The 16,537-nt window shown below is 38.3% G+C and overlaps 2 protein-coding genes across 4 annotated transcripts in view; both read right to left on the bottom strand.

The window, feature by feature from the left end:
- Positions 1-16,537, bottom strand: part of RABGAP1L (RAB GTPase activating protein 1 like) — a 462,901-nt gene that overhangs the window by 424,040 nt on the left and 22,324 nt on the right. The gene's annotated exons all lie outside the window — the stretch shown is intronic.
- On the bottom strand, positions 7,608-8,213 carry GARIN6 (golgi associated RAB2 interactor family member 6; the record flags this gene model as incomplete). The annotated part of the gene is made up of 1 exon (XM_079762050.1): positions 7,608-8,213. One exon carries the CDS (start codon positions 8,211-8,213, stop codon positions 7,608-7,610), a length of 606 nt encoding a protein of 201 aa, XP_079618176.1.

Here is a 16,537-nt window from a genome sequence, read left to right as displayed (position 1 = left end):
CCACAGCGACACGCAAGGGGCAGATGCAGTGGATACCACAGCCTGCTGTAGTAAATCCTGCTCTGTGGGGAGGGCCCCAGCACAGCTGATCATCCATGGTGGTGATTCCTTGCAGGCAATCCTTAAAGTGGATTGGCTTGAGTAAATCCCAGCCATTGTTGTGCTAACAGCAATCAAGGCTCATCTACAACAAGAGGGTTTACAGCTCACAGGAGGGGTTGCATAACTGGAGTGCCCAGGGTAATCAGGGAGGCTGATCCTATAGGACATCTACAACAATAGGCCACTCTACCAAGCCCAGGAGACTTAGCAGCTCTACCTAGTACATAGAAACAAACACAGGGAAGCAACCAAAACGTGGAGACAAAGAAACATGTCACAAATGCAAGAACAGAAGAAATCTCCAGAAATATGAAATGGAAGTAAGCAAACTACTAGATAGAGTTCAAAACAACATTTATAATGATGCCCAAGGAACTTAATGAGAGCTTCAAGGGACTTAGTGAGAATGAAAACATTCTCTCACATCGATGTTCTTCTCTGTGTGTCTCTCCCCCTCCCATACACTCCCTCTAAAAATCAATGGAAAAATATGCTCGGGTGAGGAGTAACAAAAAAGAAAAGAAAGGTGAATGCTAAATCTGGTATATAGGTAGTGTCAGCTCTCTTTATTCACCTCAGTTTTCCACAATTAACAGACCAGCAGAGAATGTTTTGTTTTTTTCTTTTCTGGTTGTAATTAAAATATTTCTACATTTACATAATCAGAATGCAATGAAATGCAACATTCACATGAATTCTTAAGATAAAACAGAGAATTTAAGAAATGTTCAAGCTGCTCTCAGGTATATCCTGAACTTCCAGTGGGTATTCTCACTCTCCTCTGCCTTTGAGGTTCTTTGCAGGTAGTTTACAAATTTGCAGGTACTTTACACAAGTTTGGGAGGGTAAAATGCCAACAGTGGACTTGTCTGAATTAACAAATCTGGAAACCTTCTCCAATCCTTCCAAAAAGAGTCAATCACCCCTCTACAGTGTTTCTACAATGTTTTACATTAATTTATATTCCTACTCTAGTCTTTAAATAAAACAAAAATATTTTAATTACAAGTAAAACCTAAAAGAAATAAAAATTTTAATTACCCTTCAACATACTTTAGCTCTATAATTTTCAAAGCAAGCTGCAATTATCTCCATCTCAACTGGGATATTCACTTACTGAACAGTCCTTAACCAGTGCACTCTGAAGTTAGATCTAAAAGATTATAAGGCATCTCCAGATCTCCCCACATTCCTCAGATCCTGTCATCAGAAACAGGAGGATGGGAGAGAGCACTGAAAGACACCTCCTAGATTCCTTTATCCTTTGGGTCACATGTCAAGGGAAAGGGTTGCCAGCACAACTCCACCCCAACCCTGAGTGACAGGTAAGTTTACCTTCCACACCACTTAGGTTGAACATCTTAAATAAGGTGGACATTCTTGGCACCCAAGTGCCGAAATCAGTAGATGAATGGATAAAAAAGCTGTGGGGCATTTACACAATGAAATACTATGCAGCTGTAAAAAAAAGAGCTATCTCTTACCCTTTGGGACAGCATGGATGGACCTGAAAAAAATTATGCTAAGTGAAATAAGCCAATCTGAGAAAGACAAATATAACATAATCTGTGAAATCCAATGAGCAGAATGAATTGACCAACAAAATAAGACCTGAAGCATGGAGGCATGGAACAGACTGATATATCTTGATGTAGAGTTAGGGGATGAGAAGAGATAAACCAAAGAACTTATATACTTACAGGCATAGTCCATGGACATGGGCAATAGGGCAGTAAAGACATGGGCGGGGAGATGAGGGGCTGGGAGGATGGGGGGAAGAGGGGGGAAAGATGTGATATCTGTAATACTGTCAACAACAAAAAGTATATTTTTTAAAAAGTTAATTACCCCTGGTTGCTACAAGTTGAAGGAGTAAATAAAGAGAAGCGGGTATTAGCCTGGGAATCGGACTTACTAAGAAGTTCTGAGGAGAGTACAGGTGTTAACACTGCAGAATCTCAGGAAACCTCTACTATAAGACTCTAGGCAAAAACACTGCCAAAGGCCTCCAATTTAAAAAATTAATATGGAACATCTCAGACCAATCTGCTCAGCCTCAACCTACTCTGTTAATAGTAGTTACATCTGGAAAGAAAAGAGGAAGTGGGGGGGAGGTGTTACATGTAAAGGAACTTTCATTTTTACTACATATATGTAGACATATTTGTGTATTTGCTGAATCTTTTACCAAGAGACTATGTTCGCATAATAAATGATTTTTTAAGTTCAACAAAGACTAAAAAATATAAATACCAATAAAAATAATTTACAATTTTGTGTGGATAAGTTTAGCAAACGTTTTCTACAGGGAATACAGTAAAGAGCAGACAGTGATAATGAGTATCTACACTAATAAAAGAGGAATATGCAAATTGATCATACCTCCACAATGCCCACAAGCCAATCAGGAGTGAGTACGCAAATTGACCCAACAAAGATGGTGGGTTAATTTGCATACACAGGTGCGGAGTGGCCGGGTGGGGCAGGACGCCTACTATGAGGGGGAGGGTAGGGGGCAGAGGGAGCTACAGCTCCAGCCAGAGCAAAGACAGAAGGCGGCGGCCAGAGCAAAGGCCTGGATCCCGGGTGCCAGAGGAAAACCGGTGCTGGCAGCCAGGGGAAGGAAGGCCTATTACATGAATTTTCGTGCAACGGGCCTCTAGTATGAAATAATGGAGTAATAAATACTATGTACTAACATTTATTAAATACTTACTACAAGTCAAGTCCTAGTCTAAGTCCTTTATATGTATCAACTCATTTGATCATCACACATTATTAACCCCCTTTTACCAAGAAGAAACCTGAGGCAAAAGAGCTTATGTAACTTTCACAAAGTCACACAGCTATTGGAGACAGGATTCTTACAATGAATCTGATTATAAAGAATTCATTTTTAATCACTCTCTCACATTACCTGTAAGAAGAAGAAAGAGCATGAAAATCATAGCATAATGAGAAAATGAACAACCTGATTTAAAAATGGGCAAAAGACCTGAACCAAAGAAGACATACAGATAGCCAATAAGTATATGAAAAGATGCTCCACTTCGTATGTCATCAAAGAAACGCAAATTAAAACAACAATGACATAACACTATTACAACTAATAAAATGGTCAAAATTCAGAACACTTACAATGCCAAGTTCTGACTAGAATGTGGAGCAGCAAGAATGTAGGGTCAACAATTGTAACAAATGTACCACTCTGATGTCCCATGTTGACAGTGGGGGAGGCTGTGTGAGTATGGTGGCAGGGGTAGAAGGGAACTCACTGTACTTTCTGCTCAATTTTGTTGTAACATAAAACTGCTCTGAAAATTTTTATTTGTTTTAAATTTTTTATTTAAAAATTTAAAACAAATAAAAATAATAGCATCATGGGGTTTTGTAAAAGCAAGAAGATATAAGGAGGTTGTTCATATGATTTAAAAGCCTATTTCCACTTTTTTCCTGAGGTTTGCTGACATTTCAAATGAGTGAATTACCATGGCCATTTCTGGTCAAGCATCTTTATGAGTTTGAATCCTGAGAACACACCAGGTTGGGAGTGGAGGTGTTTGCTACTCCAGGATCAACAGATTCAAATTCACCAACTGAGCACTACTAAACTGATAAACTGTTTTCCACACATCATTGGTATTCTTGCTGCCCCTACCAAACTAATTCCTATGATAGATTTTTCCTTCATCTGCTTCCACTGTAGCAGGTTTCTATGTAATCGTTCTTTATAAGAATTTCCATTTTGAAGAGATTTTATTCTCTTCCTTTTAACACCTTTCCTTTTGGCACTGTACAGGCAATAACAATGAAGAAAGGACCAAACCAAAAAAAAATAAGATAAAATAAAAAAGGACAAAGGATGTATACCACCCATCATTTCAGCCAAGTTCCAACAAGCTGTGACAAGCATAGGTTCACTCACATCCCAATGGACTGAACTTAATTATGCGGCCACTCCAGCTTTCAAGAAAGGTTGGTGAATATAGTCTTTATTATGGACTAGAGGCCCAGTGCATGAAATTCGTTCACGGGTAGGGTCCCTAGGCCTGGCAGGCAATCAGGGCTGATCAGGGCCTTCCTTCCCCTGGCTGCCAACTGGGACCTTCCTTCGTTCTGTGCTGCCCCTGCTGGTCAGTGCACGTCATAGCGAGCAGTTGAACTCACAGTCGGTGGAACTCCTGAGGGGTCAATTTGCATATTAGCCTTTTATTATATAGGAGGATGACCATGAGGCCAGTTGAAAATGCTATTAATTCAGAAGAAAGGAAAGACAGCTATTGAGGGACAATTACGAAGCCCTGCCACACTCATCCTTATATCCTCACCATAATGAATGACACATACAACAGTGGCACTCAATCTATATTTTACTTCTTAAATAAACTCAATTAAAAAAAATCAAACATTTACTGAGAGCCTCCTGTATCAAGTTCAAATTCCTCTGTTTTGTGTTAAGATTCTTTTTTAAACTAGTACCATCCTCCTTATATAATTTTATTTGTTAATATTTAAGGAGCACTTAGAATGCTCCATAAAAGCACAGGTCTTGTAACCCAACTGCCTGAGTTAAATTCCAATTCTACAGCTTACTAATTGTGTAATCTCAGGTGGGTAACATAATTTCTCTGTGCCTCAGATTTCTGACATGTAAAATAATGATAATAATAATAATACCAACCTTCTAGAGTTATTTGCAGATTAAATGCATGAATACACATAGTACACTTAGATCAGTAACTGACATATAGAAAGCACTTAATTAATGGTTAGCTACATTCTTCCCCAGCATTGCTGGCCAACTAATTGTCCCAGTGTCTTATATTATCCTTGAGACTTTATCAGATCCCAGTTTAAGGTAGTCATTTTCACTTTTGTTCTACCTCTTGAATTCTTAGTAATTGTCCAATCTTTTGATCTTGAGACGTGCAATTTTCCATAACTTTTACTATTTGGCTTCAACTGTAAAGCCTTTCTATTTTCTCCTATTTATCTAATGCCTACTAGTCTCACCTCAAATCCCAAAAAATATTCATATTTTATCTTATTAATTCCAGTGAAACAGTGTGCACTTGGAGGAGACCTTCAAAAGCCTACACTCTCAGCTTCTATCCCAGCCCCAGATGAGTGGTGATTAAAGGTAAAGGTTAATGGCCAGCTGCTCTTCATGCACTTCAACTCAAACAACATACTACAGCAGAGCGAATGCAATAGCACAAATGAAAGTCTGTCTTCTAATAAGGTAGACATTAAGGGGATTTGCCAAATGTATAAAGATGCTGTCTTCTCACTAAATTGTTTTGTTTTAGAGATAGTTACTTTTCTTTAAAATGTTATTTAAGTTACCATGCAATGCCTTTATTACTATTATTATTAACTAATAAGCATTTTAAATTTTGAATTTTAATTTCTAATAGGGTAAATAGCCCCATACACATATCCAACATCCTACCTTTAGGGTTATGTTGTTCCCTTTACCTAAATTACCCTTCTTTTTGGCTCACACAGATTAAAAGTAGCTGTCACTCAAACATGCACTCACAATTGCGGTGCTTTTAAATTGTTTCCTTTGAAGAAAAAAAATAAGAAAGCACCCTTCCTCTCTCATCTGGACACATCTAGATGCTATAATCCTTCAAAACTTGGCTCAACAGCTACCTCTTTCATCATCTCCTACTACAAATGATTTCTTCCTACTTTGAATTGCCAATGCACTTTATCTGAACTTCTCTCGATTAACATCTCTAAATGATTTATCTTCCTTGAGTGCAGACTATTCATCTCCAGTTCAGCTTCTGGTGGTTCAGGTTAAGAGTGCTTGCAAAGAGGAAAAGTATGCACAAGGAATATACATATGCAGAGGGAAATAAGCACAGGGAAAATACAGGGTGTGGATAAAGGGAGAGGGCCCAGGGGGCGAGTGCGTGCGTACAGGATATGTTCAGAGGAATGATGCACTGCAATACAAAGAAATTTTATAGAGAAGAGAAAGGGAAGGTCTGAGAGAAAAGATTACACAATTCTGAGAAAGCCGAGATCCAAAATAATATTTAAAGGCAATCCCTGAAAATTTTACTTCTAACAAATGCTTGGGAAGTTCCCTTTTAATGTCCTTGAAATACCACAGCAATCATAGCAGCCAACATAGCACTGTGATCACTATGTGGTGAACACAGTGCTAAGAACTTGGCCTGCTTCTTATCAGCTAATCTTCACAGAAAATCTGTGTCCTCAAATATTTACTGATTTCCTAGAAGAAAGGGGATATTGACCCTGCTTTGAGTCTTATTTTTTTACTTTTTTTTTTATTATTGACACTCTTGCAGATGTCCCCATTCCCCTCCTTCCCACTTTGAGTCTTAAAGCTGACTTGCATGACCTCTTTAGCAAGATCTTATTTGCAAAAAGTACAAAGTAGTCCAGAAAAAAAGGAATTTTTAAAAATTCATTATTCTATCTTTCAGCATAAAATACTGTAGCTCTGGACATCATGCATATAAAATATTACATAAGTGGAGAGGAGTGTCCTCCTCCGACTGATAGGATTTGAGGAAAGCTTAAGCCTTTTGGTTCCATGGGATTGTTGGAGAAGGGAGATTCAGGTAGATCTAGGGGGACAGACATGGGAGTTTTGTTTTCAAACCTGCCCAGAAGGATAAACATAGGGGCAGGGGTAGAAATAATTAGCTATGTGGGAAACCTGAGAGCTCTGAGGCCTATTAGCACACTCACAGCCTTCCGTAAAGGCTCCACAGACTTTAACTTTCCTCAAAGGTACAGGGTACCGTGAAGCAGCATCAGTAAAGGCAGCTCGATGGTGGAGCCAGAAACCAGTGCAGATTCCTATGTGCTGGGAGTTGTGAGAAAAGGACCCAGAATTGTCCGTGTGACCAGAAAGAAGTTTTGAGAATACCTGTTGACCAGCTGAAGCTGGACGGTTTCAGTGCCAGGGAGATTACTACTGTGATTCACCAGTGAGCATCCTCACACTTTTACTTTATATACTTATTTTATAATTTCTGCAAAACAGATTCCTGAAAGGGAGACCACTGGTTAAAAGCTATGTCCATCCTACATTCTGAGAGCTACTAACAAACTGTGCACCTGTGTGCAAAGCATGCTGCAATGCCACTGATTTATGCAAATATCAGTTCCTGGCTCAAATGAAGAAAGGGCTTTCTCATAGTTAAAAATGTCCCACACACATACTCTGGTTTCTCTTCAGATCGCATAAATCTTTCGCCTTTTACTAAAAATGTCCCACAGCAGATCAGACTGCCAGAGTCCGCAGCAGTCTGTGTCAGAACAGGCTGGACAGTCAGAATGCTGTGGACGGCATTACAACATCAGGTACAGGGTCTAAGGTACGTTGGATATTCAGATGCACTCGGGACCTCCCAAATGCAGCAAGGCCTCCACATAGTGGCTCTCCTGGCCTGAGTCCTTCCACATGCAGTTTGCCCAGGCAGCCTAAGAGAGCAGCCTGGGAGCCTTCATTTGCTCTCTCAAAGCATTCGGGCCCCTCTCTGAGAGTCTCTACAAAAACTTACTCCTGGGTTCTTCCTGTCCTCTGCCTCCAACACAGGTATGTCCATCGAGTCCCAAGCTGGTACGGCTCGGGTACAGCTGTAAGAATCCTCTGGTGGTCTCAGGAAGAACGCCAGGTTTTCCCAGTGTGCAAATGCATCTTCTTTTGCATCTGAAGGGGAGCATAATTGTAGGTAAAAAGAGCGACCAGTGGCAAGCTTCAAGTGGAGCTGTTTTTTCTCATGACTGTAAACAGACAACTTTACAAACTTCAAAGGAAGCAGCCTGGTCAGTTCCAAGGTCTTCGCTGACTTGAGTACCCTTCCTTGGCTGTGTTGATCCTGTTTGGCATAGACTGCACAGCTGACAGCTGGTCGTGCCAGCAGCATGACGTCAGGTATTGTGAGGTTGGGGCTGGTATATGCAATGCCCACAGTAACCACTTGCATACTGTTGTGCACATCGATCACTTCTCTTTTGCTGATCTGGATGAAATCACTCTCAAACATAAGAATGCGCTTGAACATAGTAAATGCGCCCTTGCACAGATGTCGCTGCAGCTTCCCCGTGGAGCCATGGAACATGTGCAGCACATGGCTGCTCTGGGCACTGCCCTGTCAGAGCGTTGTGCTACTACCCATGTCGGTCCTTCATTGAGACTGCTGCATGTCCTCTCCCCAACCTCCTCCTGGGTCTGAACCACAGCCCCCCACCCCACGGGCCACCTTTAAGCTTTTGCTATTGATTATGACCTGCAGTCAGCTGTCACACACAGCACTGTGTCCTCATCCCCACAGCTGCCCCCGCAGGAAGGGACAGCGTCCTCCTGCGAACAGCTACCCCACAAAGGCACGGAGAGTACCAAGTTCTTATGTGTTTTGTTAGCGTAACACAAGTATGCTTCTTCAAGGACACTTGTTTTCATGCAGCTACCAGAGGCAATGATATGTGATTAGCAGTCCCAGGAAAACGGTCTTGTTTTAATCTATAAAGATGATACTAAGAGGTGACAAATACTTAAGGCTTTATAAGAACTGGATGTATTTTTGAGCCTTTGCTTAATGTTTTCTTTTATAGTTATCATTGAATTTCCATGAAACATTAACTTCAGTCACCAAGTTTGAATTTAAGAATGTACATAAAGGTTTAATAGGGAAAATGTTCCTAAGAATCTCCTATCCTTCTCAAGTCTGCATTTGGTTGTAACTGTCTATAAACTGCTTTCTCAAAAATTCAATTATTGAGCTGCTTCATTTTTTCTGGAAAGACTGAGTTGTTGTTTATTGCCTACAAGGGAACAAATAACTAAACTGCATGAAGAGTTTATTAAGTTAAACTGGTATTCATATGATACGTAAGGTAAATTTTGCTTTTATTTTTCAATAAAAGGTTTTTATCTAAATGTTTCATATATCAGGTATATAACAGCCTTGTTCTAGGGTTTCAGCTTGCCTCTCCTAATTTAGCATTGCTGACCCAGTCTTCAAAAAGACATGCTAGGATATGAAGCCTTCATGTTTTTATAGTTTCTATTACCACTAGATTTGAACTTGAGAGGATGGAAACCTAGAACTCGTGAAGACTGCCATGTGAAATCTAAGCATGAAGGTAACAAAACGGAATAGAAATTTGTTTCTGAATGCAGCCATACCTGAATCAGACCCAAAACTTGGACTTTTCTATAATAGGAGACACTAAATTCTCTTCTTTCCTTTTTGAGTTGGGTTTCCCACTTATAACAGAAAGTGTTCTAAGTAACTCATCACACCTGCAAAGCAAATGCTGCAGGGCCGATGAGAGTATGTGGCCAAGGACCTTAACCTGGCTGACCAATCAAGAAAGAGAAGTTATCTACAAGTAGTAATGTCTAAGCCAAGATGTAAAAGTTGTGCAAGAAGAAGCCAGGTCAAAAGGAAGGAGCAGGTGCAGAGAATATGTTTTCCAATAAAGTGAAGAACTGGTATGAGGGTTTTTTCAACATTTATAGAACTGATGGAAGGATGAGATGTAAGAAGGAGAGAAGAAATGTGAAAAGGTTGGAAAGGATGATGGAGACTTTGCCATGTTTGGCATAAGTTATGTGGCCACTTGAAAAGTTTTTAATTAAAATTTTAACAAATGCACATGGCCAAAATTCAGACAGCGCAATAGATGCTATTAATTAATAAACTCTTCAAAATGCTCCCACCCCAAAAAGGCAATGAGTATTTCTAAGAGTTGACAATCGATAACAAACTATATCTCAAAGAAAAAGAAATAAGAATATAAATATAAGATGACTTTTAAAAACTAAGAAGAGGTAGACAAATGTAACTGTAGATTTAAGGAGGACCTAGGAAGACACTGGGTCCCCCAATCTAAATTATTCCTTCAAAGTGTTTCTCTTGGAGTTGTTAGTTATTAAGAAGAAAAACAAATTATAGCTACCTGAGCAAAAAAAAAAATATTTTTTTTAAAAAGTACCTCCAGAACAGCAAGGAACTGGACTTTTATGGCCACATAGCCAAGAATAAAACTAAGAGTATGTCTCAACCTATCCAGTGTCTGTGCCCAGATGTCATAGCTCGCACAACCCACACAACCAACAGTCTAGACACTGGATGGATGCCACACTTAGAACCGCTGTTTCTGATGCTTCTAAAACTAAACAAGTTAAGGCTACTGCTACCACCCATCACCAGAATGGATTTTATGCAGTACCATCTTTTTCAATATGACTAGCTTCTGGTCCAAAATTGGAGGTAGGTATATTATTCTAATGGAACCTAGGTATGTATCCATGTCTGAGATAAAAAGGGGGCTGGTAATAAAGCATCTAATATTTTTAGCTTTTCTAGTGAAAGGAAGGCACTGGCTCACAAATTGAAGGGTTTGCCAAATGCAGGAAAAGGTTCAAATGCTGAAAGCAAATAAATGACAAATGTTCACGACTCATAACAACCCTACTGATGGCATTTAGGCAACCACACTACCCTAAATAACAATTATCAAAACCATATGGTACTGCCCAACCAGCGTGGCTCTGTGATTGAGCATCAACCTATGAACTAGGAGGTCACGTTTCAATTCCCAGTCAGGGCACATGCCTGGGCTGTGGGCTTGATCCTCAGTGAGGGGCATGCAGGAGGCAGCCAATCAATGATTCTCTCTCATCATTAATGTTTCTATCTCTCCCTTCCTCTCACTTCCTCTCTGAAATCAATAAAAAATATATTTTAAAAAAACACCATATTGCCGAGACCAGTTTGGCTCAGTGGATAGAGCGTAGGCCTGAGGACTCAAGGGTCCCAGGTTCAATTCCGGTCAAGGGCATGTACCTTGGTTGCGGGCACATCCCCAGTAGGGGGTGTGCAAGAGGCAGCTTATCGGTGTTTCTAAATCTCTATCCCTCTCTCTTCCTCTCTGTAAAAACTCAATAAAAATATATTTTAAAAAAACAAACACTATATTGTACTTAGAGTCAACGTACTATACCACAGATGACATGTTGCTTATAAGGGAAAAAATAAACTTTACAATAGAATGATTAGATCTGTCACCACTTTACTCACTGGTCAATCTCAGCACCACTAAGAGTAGAACAATCAGATCTGTGACTCCAGATATAATGCATTATGATATATACAGCATCAACCACAAATACAGGTGCCCAAAAATGTTTTAATTTAAACAAATCTTTAGATCTAGCTTTCAGCTTACAGGAAATAGAAAACAGTGAAAAACTCAGACAAAATCAAAATGCAGAACATTATACAGAACAATTGATTAGGTATCATGAAAAGAAAAAGGATAATGTGGGGAGATGTACTGTAGATTAAAATGGACATAAGAAATGTACAACGAAGTCCAATTGCATAGTCCTTGATTATATCTGATTGAACCAATAGTAAAAAACACTGTCATGAAGTGTAGCTCAGTGGTTGAGCATCAACCTATGAACCAGGTGATCACGATTCAATTCCTAGTCAGGGCACATGCCTGGGCTGTGGACTCAATCCCCAGTAGGGAGCATGCAGGAAGCGGCCAATCAATGATTCTGTCATCATTGATGTTTCTATCTCTCTCTCCCTCTCCCTTTCTCTCTGTGAAATCAAAAATATTTTTTAATTGTATTTCCAAAAAAATTCATATGTTGAAGCCCTAAAGCCCAGATAGGTCCTTTTAAAAGTTGATTAAGTGAAAATGAGGCTATTAGGGTGAGCCCTAATCCAATCTAACTGGTATCCTTATAAAAAGAAATTTGGACACCCAAAGACAGCAGGGATGTATGTACACAGAGGAAAGACCATGTGAGGACTCTGAAAAGGTGGCCCTTTACAAACCAAGGAGAGCATCCTCAGGAGAAATAAACCTGCTAACACCTTGATCTTGGACTTCTAGACTCCAGAACTGTGATAAAATAAATTTCGGTTGTTTAAGTCACCAAGTCTGTGGTATTTTGTTATGGCAGTCATAGTAAACTAATACAAGCATTTTAGGCATAGAGGGCAAATTTTTCAGATGGGCTGTTTTTTTATTATATTAAGAAATTGATAATTTAGTTAGATGTAATAATGTGAGAATGTGGTTATGGTTATAGAATAAAATGTTATTTTTGCGAGGTGTTTAAATATTTAAGGATAAAATAAATTAAATAAATTTATAATTTGGATGGTTATGTAGATAGTGATTAAACTATTTTCTTTCTTATAAATTTGAAATTTTCCATAATGACAAGTTAAAAAAAAACCACACCTATATTATATCGATTTAAAGAGAAAAACTGATCATACATAGAAATCCCAAAAATGAATGCCCACAATGAAAAGACTTCAAATGAGGAACAAAAGAAATACAATAATAGAGGAAACTGTAATTATTCATTCAATGAATATTTATTGAGTGCATACTATGTGCCAAGTATATGCACATGAAAGTCAAAAAGAAACATGGTCCTGCTTAAATCTAATATAGGAAAGAGATGTGGCAAACAAAATAAACAGAAATAAATACAAGTAAGCAGAAGAAAAATATGTAAGTTTTTAGAAACAATTCTTTTTGTTTGCTTGTTTACACAAATTCCCCTTCTATCTCCAAAAGGGAGTTCCTATCCTGGGCCTCTTCTATTCTACTCAGTCTCAAATAGTACAATTTAAACCCAGACATCTCTCCCAACTTTTATAACCATATGTCAAGTTGCCTACAGACATCTACAATATTTCACTCATAGACATCAAACCTTGGACTCTTATTTTCTTCTCCCAAAACTCTGTTCCTTCTTTAATCCCTCTAGGTAAAGCTGCCCAAGGATCAGTGTCTCCTCTCACCCCCAAGTCTAATACTAGTATATCACAAAATCCTATGGATAATACCTCACAAAAACATCTTAAATAAATCTGTCCACTCCTCTCCAGCCTCACTACTTTTACCCTAGTTCAGTTACCTTAGATCTGTTATGTGGAGATTGAGTAAACTATTGTAAGAGTTGTCTAAGTGGTCTTCCTGACTCCAGCCTTACTTCCTACCTTCTACACACCTAGCCCAAAATAATCTCTCTAGTCCTAGCTAGTTTGGCTCAATGGATAGAGGGTTGGCCTGAAGACTGAAGGGTCCCACGTTTGATTCCGACCAAGGGCACATGCCTGGGTTGCAGGCTTGATCCCCAGTAGGGGGCATGCAGGAGGCAGCCAACCAATGGTTCTCTCTCATCATTGATGTTTCTATCTCTCTCTCCCTCTCCCTTCTTCTCTAAAATCAATAAAATATATATTTTTAAAAATAATAATCTCTCTAGAACAAAATTCTTAGGACAGAACCCAAACTTCTTAAATGATTTATAAGGGCGAGCTTTATCTGGCCCCCATTTATCTTTACAGCCTCACTTGTGGTCACTTGCTGTCCAATCCATACTGAGCTTCCTTTGTTTCTTCCTTCAAATTTGCTATGTTCTTCCCCATTTCAGGGCCTTCACCCTCCAGCACTTCCACATCAATTTCCCTGGCTAACAACTCCTACTCCTCAGCTTAGACATACTGTAGAGAAGGTGTCTCTCCTCTGAGCTACCACTGCAGCTCACATTGCCCTATCACTGTGCTTGCCTACACCCCAATTAAACTATTAACTCCATGAGGACAAAGTCTCTCTCTCTGTTCACTTAGTGCCTAGTACATCAAAGGCCTTGAAGGAATATGTTAACTCTATAACCAATGACTACAAATTGATCTTCACCTTCACCTGACTCATCTTCAGTTGGGTCCCAAATTTCAAATTATATTTTTCACACCAAAAAGTCATGACATCTTATTCTGTGGGAAGATTACGTCTCCTTTAAGGCACAGAAAGTTGCTGGAATTTCTTACAAATGTCATTTTATTTTCACTTCAAATATGAAACTTACAAAAAGTACCAGTTTTAAAAGTAGTTACAGTTATAGTCCTATTTCCCCTTTCCCCATTATTCCAATTTTCTTGACCTCTCTCAAACACTCTACTAATAAGTTTGCTATAAGTAAAGCACCTTTCCAGATACATGTGTAAAGATATTTCATTGCAGAAATGCCACTATTTTTAAGACTGGTAGCTTAAAAAAAAAAAAAAAAAAAAAAAGACTGGTAGCTTAACAAATCATTCTTCTACCTAATGTACTAGGTGTACCGGTTAATAATGTGGATTTTTTTCAATAGATGGAGTTACACATATGTTGATATATATGCGATTTGATATGTATGCTATTTTATTGTATTGACAACAAGCTTCAAAACTTCATATGTCAAATTTGCTGAAGTTGTTAACATCATAGATATTTTTACGCTTAAAAATGTTGAATTTCGTGCCAAAAAAAGAGCATTTACAGTAAGTTTTAATTCATTACTTTATTTTGAAGAATAGTGCTGCTGAAAGTTATCATATACTTCAGGAAGCTTATGGTGAACATGCTCCATCTCAAGATATTTGTGAATGCTGGTTTAAATGCTTTAAAAGTGATGATTTCTATGTGAAAGACAAAGAACGTCCAGGTCAACCGAAAAAGTTTGAAGGCCAACAATTATGAGCATTATTGGATGAAGATGCATGTCAAACTCAAAAACAACTTGCGGAAAGATTAAACGTTGCTCAGCAAACAATTTCCGATCATTTACAAGCAATGGGAAAGATGTTAAAGGAAGGAAAATGGGTGCCACATCAACTGAAAGAAAGACAAATGGAAAACCGAAAAGTCATCAGTAAAATGTTGCTTCAATGGCACAAAAGAAAGTCTTTTTTGCATTGAATTGTGACTGGTGATGAAAAGTGCATTTATTTTGAGAATCCCAAATGCACAAAATCATGGGTTGATCCAGGTCAACCATCAACATTGACTGCAAGGCCAAATTGCTTCAGAAAGAAGACAATGCTCTGCGTTTGGTGGGATCAGGAAGGTGTGGTGTATTATGAGATTCTAAAACCAGGTGAAACCATTAATACTGATCGCTACCGACAACAAATAATCAATTTGAACCAGCTTTGATCGTGAAACGATCAGAAAGGGCCAGAAGACATGGCAAAGTAATTTTGCTTCATGATGACACACCATCACACACTTCAAAACCAGTTAAAGACACGTTAAAAGATCTTGCCTGGGAAGTACTAACCCACCCACCATATTCACCAGACCTTGCTCCTTCAGATTACATTTGTTTCGATCAATGGCACACGTAATTTCTGAGCAGCACTTCAAAACGTACGAAGAAGTGGGAAATTGGGTCTCTGAATGGTCTGCCTCAAAACAAGAAAAGTTCTATTGGGACGGTATCCACAAATTACCTGAAAGATGGGGGAAATGTGTAGCTAGCGATGGGCATTACTTTGAATAAAGCACGTTTAATGTTTCTCTTGAAATTATCGTGTTTTCTTTGATTACAAAATCCACATTATTATGGTTAATTATTAAATGGTTAAAAATGCGGATTAATTATTAACCGGTCAAAGTTCGGATTAACTATTAACCAGTTAAAATTCGGATTTTGTAATCCAAAGAAAACATGATAATTTCAAGAGAAACATCAAAAGTGCTCTATTCAAAGTAATGTCCATCGCTAGCTAAACATTTCCCCCATCTTTCAGGTAATTTGTGGATACCGTCCCAATAGAACTTTTCTTGTTTTGAGGCAGACCATTCAGAGACCCAATTTTCCACTTCTTCGTACATTTTGAAGTGCTGCTCAGAAAGTACGTGTGCCATCGATCGGAACAAGTGGTAATCTGAAGGAGCAATACAACAAAATAGCATACATATCAAATCGCATATATATCAACATATGTGTAACTCCATCTATTGAAAAAAATCTGCATTATTAACCGGTATACCCAGTAAATAGGCAGCATCAAATATTACCATTTTCATGAAGCAATAAGATTTCTAAATTACTCTTGCCAAATACTGGAGAATGTTTCCTTTGAGCATCACCCAAATATTAGTCCTAAAATAAAATTAGACTGTAAGAGTAATTCTCACAATTAAATTAAATTAAATTAAAAGCAATAGTTAGAATTATTTGAGAAGCAGTGTTCCAACATTTCTCAACAACATTCAACCATAACCCAATTAGAATTGTCACAATTAGAATTGCAGACAAACACAGGATACACAGTTTAACTTTGAATTTCAGACAATTTTTAGTGTAAGTAAGTTCCAAATATTATGTGTGCTTTTATTAACTAAATTTGGCAACCACAGTTTTACTAAAAACACAGTAGTAAAATCTGATTTATGCATTTTTTTTCATTATAAAAGTTACTTAAATTTAGAAAAAGAAGAAAAAATACATAATCCTATCATACCAATACAATCAACATTTTAGTGCATTCCTCATCTTTTTTTTTTTAATGGTTATATTCACCCTTCCTTAATAGGCATATTTATGCTATAGGCATTTATCCTATTTATGGTA

The sequence above is a fragment of the Cnephaeus nilssonii genome, assembly GCF_951640355.1.
Source record: "Cnephaeus nilssonii genome assembly, chromosome: 21".
In the NCBI taxonomy this organism is placed as follows: domain Eukaryota; kingdom Metazoa; phylum Chordata; class Mammalia; order Chiroptera; family Vespertilionidae; genus Cnephaeus; species Cnephaeus nilssonii.
This window is presented reverse-complemented; position numbering and strand designations above follow the sequence as displayed.